We start from the raw sequence: 5,161 nt of genomic DNA on the forward strand, positions 1-5,161 counted from the left end.
CACACACACACACACACACACACACACATATAAATATATATGTAAAGTTTAAACTCCCCAATCCAGTGCTTTTGCTCAGGAGAATGTGGTAAATTACACACACACACGCATGCACACAAGCACGCACGCACGCACGAACACACACGTTAACATATCATTTTTCAGCATGTTGAGATGTTTGGCTCAATCTGCCCTAGATGTGACCCTGTCTAAAAAAAGACAAGTAAAAAAAAAAAAAAAAGCAGCAGCTGCCTCTTGTAAAGGTTTTTAATGTGGTCATTCTTCAGCCACCATCTTATGTTATCTCTGTAAATTTAACTCATTGTTATTTAATGCTCAATTCATCATATTTGGTCGAGTTGAGACCTTTGATGAGCTGAATCATTTAAAAATGAATTATTATTTTCTTTACAAAAGCTTTCAAGACTTGGTATGTTTTTTCAGCTGTTACACATTCTGAATGGCAGCTGCTCCCCAGGCCTCTAAATCATTTCTGTTTTCTCTGTTAAACAGCACTAATCAGAACCTCATTAGCTTTTCTGACAATTTAAAAAAAATTGGGTTGTCAAATGTATAAATAGCAGCCTGAGGTTGGAGCTAAACCTGATTATCTGTATTTGTTCAACAGCATTTAAAACCACACAACCACTTCAAAAGCAATATGGAAACCTTTCTTTTGTTATCGTAATCCTCACTGTCTGGCCACAAATTAGACAAATACGTTTTTATTGTATTTTTGCTGTAAACAGAAGTCCCTCTGTGATTTAAGCCAAAAAGGCAAAGCTATTAGTTATCAACCAAGCTGCCCACAATATATTTCTGCCTACTGTTTTTTTCTGCTGTGACATTTGCTCATGAATGATGGCTTCACCTTGTTTTCAGGAGGGAGGCTCAGCTTGATATTGAGGGTCAGTTCCTTGTTAGAATCATATATGAAGATGGCAAAACATACGATCTTGTTTCTGCTGCAAGCAAAGTTCTCAGTAAGTCATATGTTTCTTTTCAATTATTGGAATAAAAACAACGCTTAATGTGGTGATATTATAACAATAATTTGTATTGTAAGAAAAAATACTGATGAGATCATTTCTGTATTTCAGAGATTGATGCAGGAGACATTTTGCAGATGTTTGGGAAGATGTTTTTTGAATTTTGCCAAGAGTCTGGATATGACACCATCTTGAGAGTGTTGGGATCAAATGTTCGGGAATTCCTGCAGGTATTGGCTCTCTCTTCTTTGAATGTAGAAGCACTGAATGGTATTATTAACCAACATTGTACCTAAAATGCAATGTTTAAAGTGGGACTGCATCGATTTTCACATATGAACGTCTGTTAACTCATTTCCAGAATTATTGCTCAGACAGTGAAACATGTTGTTTAATGTCTTGTGTAGCTCAGGAGGAGAAAATGACAGTGACGTCATCAGGGTAAACTCAGTTTGGGCTTGAGACTTTGATTTTTTGTTCGTCACTCACAAGTCCCATACTTCTTAAATGATTCATGTTTAATGTACAGCATCACCAACCTATTATACCTCAGCAAGATTTTAATTAACTGTGCCATAATTGTATTTTGCATATTTTATATTTTAATCTAATTTTTTAGAATTTGGATGCCCTACATGACCACCTGGGTACCATTTATCCCGGGATGAGGGCTCCCTCGTTCCGCTGCACCGATGCAGAGAAGGGGAACAATCTGATTCTTCACTACTACTCAGAGAGAGAAGGCCTGCAAGACATTGTGATTGGCATCATTAAAACTGTCGCTCAACAAATCCATGGGACAGAGATAGAGATGAAGGTCCGCTTGCTGTTTTTGTTCCTTTTTTTCCTGCAGCTCTAATGGCTCACTCTGCTACTGATCATGAATGAAGATGACTTTTTTCTCTGTTCCTCTCTTAATTTATGGTTTAACATTTAATGAAGCTTTCTAGTCTCTGTAATGTTTTAGAATATATGTGTGTGTGACTGTGTCTATCTCAGAATATACTTAAAGAGGTTATAATGTGAAGATTAAATTGAACAGAAACAGAAACCTCCAAAACATACAAATGTGAACAGTGCAGTACAGTGCAGTCCAGCAGTGAGATTTTTTAGGCTAATGTCTGTGAGTCAGAGCATATTTTTAGATCTAAGTTAGAGTCTCTAGCTTCCAGGGAGGTTTTTCTCTTAGTTTTAGTTTAACTATCAAACTTTGAATTGATTTAAATTGGCCATTGACTGCACAATATTTTAGATAATTCACCCTGAAGAGAGATCCATGTTTTTAAACCTTGCTCAATTACCCAACCACGCTAATCAGATTTTGTCTAAACTAGTATGAATAACTTGATGTCATGAACTGTCATTGATATTTTATTTGTTTGTTAATGGCTGGCATTTTCTCTTCGTTTCATAAGCGAGCTAGTTTTCTAACAAATCTAATCATCTTGTACAGACGGGATCATTTTTTTCAGCAATTGTGTGTGTAATGAAAGAACAGAAAATGGCGCTCCAAATGTGACACCCAATTTCTAGAAATATTAGCCACTGTTGCTGTGGAAACAGGGTGCAGAGACAGTAGCTTGACGTCAGCATGCCGTATGCACATAAACCCTCTGAATAATGTCATTTTTGTCTTAATTCTATAAAATACTTACAGGAAGGTCAATGACATTTTAATGAAATATTATTAATTTAACACCTAATTGTGTAGGTGAAATATCTAATTACAGTTTATAAATTACTGTAACTGTGTAACAATATAGGAAAGTTTGATTTCATTGTAACTATTATGTGAGTTTTGTAACAATAACATCAATTTTCAATCTATTATTTAACTCCATCTCATGCAGATGATCCAACCAAAAAGTGCAGAGTGCGACCACATCAAGTTTCTGATTGAGGAGAAAGACTCGGAGGAAGAGGCGTTCTACGAGGACCTGGATGGCTTTGAGGAGAATGGCACACAGGAGACTCGGATCAGCCCGTACACATTTTGCAAATCCTTCCCATTCCACCTCATGTTTGACAGAGACCTGATGCTCACACAGTGTGGGAACGCCATTTATCGAATCCTGCCTCAGGTGTGGTTTCACATCCAATTATGTAACAGTCTGTTTTACATGAGGCAGCAAACACCGTTTCACCACTTGATTAGGTTTTAGTTGACTTGTATCTGTTTCAGTCTCTGTCTTTGTTTTAGATGCCTAGAATGCAGCAGTTAGTAATTATATAGGTAAAGCAAAAACTTTTAATCTCATGTTACTGAACAATGCATATTTTATTTTATTTCCCAGCTCCAGCCTGGTGCCTGTATCCTGCCTTCAGTTTTTTCTTTAGTCCGTCCTCACATTGACTTCAGTTTTCACGGCATCCTCTCCCACATCAACACCGTCTTTGTTCTGCGAAGCAAGGTAGATATACCATATTATTTAGTTTTTCGTCACAGCGTTGTTGGCCAATCACATCAATACTTGTTTTATATTAGCATTTTTTTCCAGAACAGGGTTTGATTGTACATGACAGAATATGTTATAGTCTAATATATTAATATCGTTAAGTGCCCTGTTTTATTTTTAGCTGATTGATAACTAAGCATCTGCATAACACTTTTTTACATGCAAAGATGCAAACAGTTAATCCATTAAAGAAACTGATATGTTGCATTTCATATTGTATTTATTAGTACATATATTAAGAAGTTGAGATTTCAATGAGCAAACAAATGGAAACTCACAAGGCAAAATACATAGGTGTTAAAATTATAGCTGCCGTGACTTGCCATGAAAATGAAATAAAGCAGATTGTAGTCATTGTGGAGAGACTGGACTCAAACCGCTGCCACTCCTGGGATGCTACTTAAAAGTAGTTTTATTTTTTTACACTCATACAATCGGAACGAATACTCTCAAATGGTGGATGATGCATGTGATACATTGGGAAAAAAAAAATAAAAAAAATAAAGAGTGAGCTAAACTGGTGAGAAGAACATATTTTGCAATGTTTATAAGTGTTATGCAATCCTGACAGGAGGGGCTACTGAACGTAGAGACTATAGAGAACGAGGACGAGCTGACGGGGGTGGAGATCAGCTGTCTAAGATTGAAAGGACAGATGATTTACTTGCCAGAGGCGGAGAACATTCTTTTTCTTTGCTCACCAAGGTAAACCCACAGTCTGTCCCGACAGAAGCAGACTGAACACACACACACACACACACACACACACACACACACACACACACACACACACACACACACACACACACACACACATCAAATACACTGATTCTCTTTAGCCACTGAAATGGTCCTTGAATCCAAATTTCCAAGGGGTTAATTTTATTTTGATGAATACCATTGCTTTTTTATGCTTATAGAAAATAAATTCCACTATATACACACACCATAATTTTAAGAAAAACTGTGAAGTTGTTACAATTTGCTACACTTGCTTGCCTCCACAGTTTACTGTTTCCTTTACACCACTATATTGATAATAGGCAGAAAGGTCACTGTACCTACAATGCGTTGGTCTTTCTGTCGATACTTTTTCATTCCTTACTGTACTCTGTTTGTGGTGTTTAGTAGGGACAAATGGCCTTAAGGCTGAAGACTGAAATCTTAAAAAAATGGGTCACAAACAAATTTAAAGAATTGCCAATAAACCAGATCACGTTTTCCTCCCATCCCCAACTGTTGTGGGGAGTAGCCAGACACTCCTTCAGTGTGCTTTGGAGTAGGGTCTGGCAAAATGCTCCCCATGATAAATACAAATGGTGTGCCTCATTTATTTCTTTTTAAAGGATATTCAGGCACTTTAATAAAGTTAGGGGACTGGTTAGTTTTGGTCAATCTCCAACAACCCCGGATCCTACACTTCCTTTAAACTTGATATCATCTTCTGTTCCCTGCCTTTCAAATGGTCAAGCCAATCAAACTCCACACCCCCAGTTTGTGCAATCTTTCTGTTATAAATTGCATTATAAGAAGACATCCAACTGTTTGCACAGGATAAGTAGTACTCCATGTGACAAGTAAACAGATATTTATGTCCAAAAACAGTGGCATACCCCTTTAATAGTTTTTTTTGGACAGCAATGGACTATGGTCTATGACACCAACAAATAAGCTATATCCCTTTCTTGCATTCATATACAGTACAAAATATGTATA

At 37.0% G+C, this 5,161-nt stretch overlaps 1 protein-coding gene across 1 annotated transcript in view; it reads left to right on the top strand.

Annotated features, from left to right (window-relative positions):
• The window catches only part of gucy1b1 (guanylate cyclase 1 soluble subunit beta 1), a 12,888-nt gene that overhangs the window by 1,463 nt on the left and 6,264 nt on the right, over window positions 1-5,161 (top strand). Inside the window, exons 3-8 of the mRNA XM_032531581.1 lie at window positions 883-983; window positions 1,101-1,219; window positions 1,609-1,806; window positions 2,840-3,070; window positions 3,284-3,400; window positions 4,017-4,150. Coding sequence (XP_032387472.1) covers window positions 883-983; window positions 1,101-1,219; window positions 1,609-1,806; window positions 2,840-3,070; window positions 3,284-3,400; window positions 4,017-4,150 — 900 coding nt within the window. The remainder of the gene's footprint in view (window positions 1-882; window positions 984-1,100; window positions 1,220-1,608; window positions 1,807-2,839; window positions 3,071-3,283; window positions 3,401-4,016; window positions 4,151-5,161) is intronic.

The sequence above is a fragment of the Etheostoma spectabile genome, chromosome 2 (assembly GCF_008692095.1).
Source record: "Etheostoma spectabile isolate EspeVRDwgs_2016 chromosome 2, UIUC_Espe_1.0, whole genome shotgun sequence".
Taxonomy (NCBI): Eukaryota; Metazoa; Chordata; class Actinopteri; order Perciformes; family Percidae; genus Etheostoma; species Etheostoma spectabile.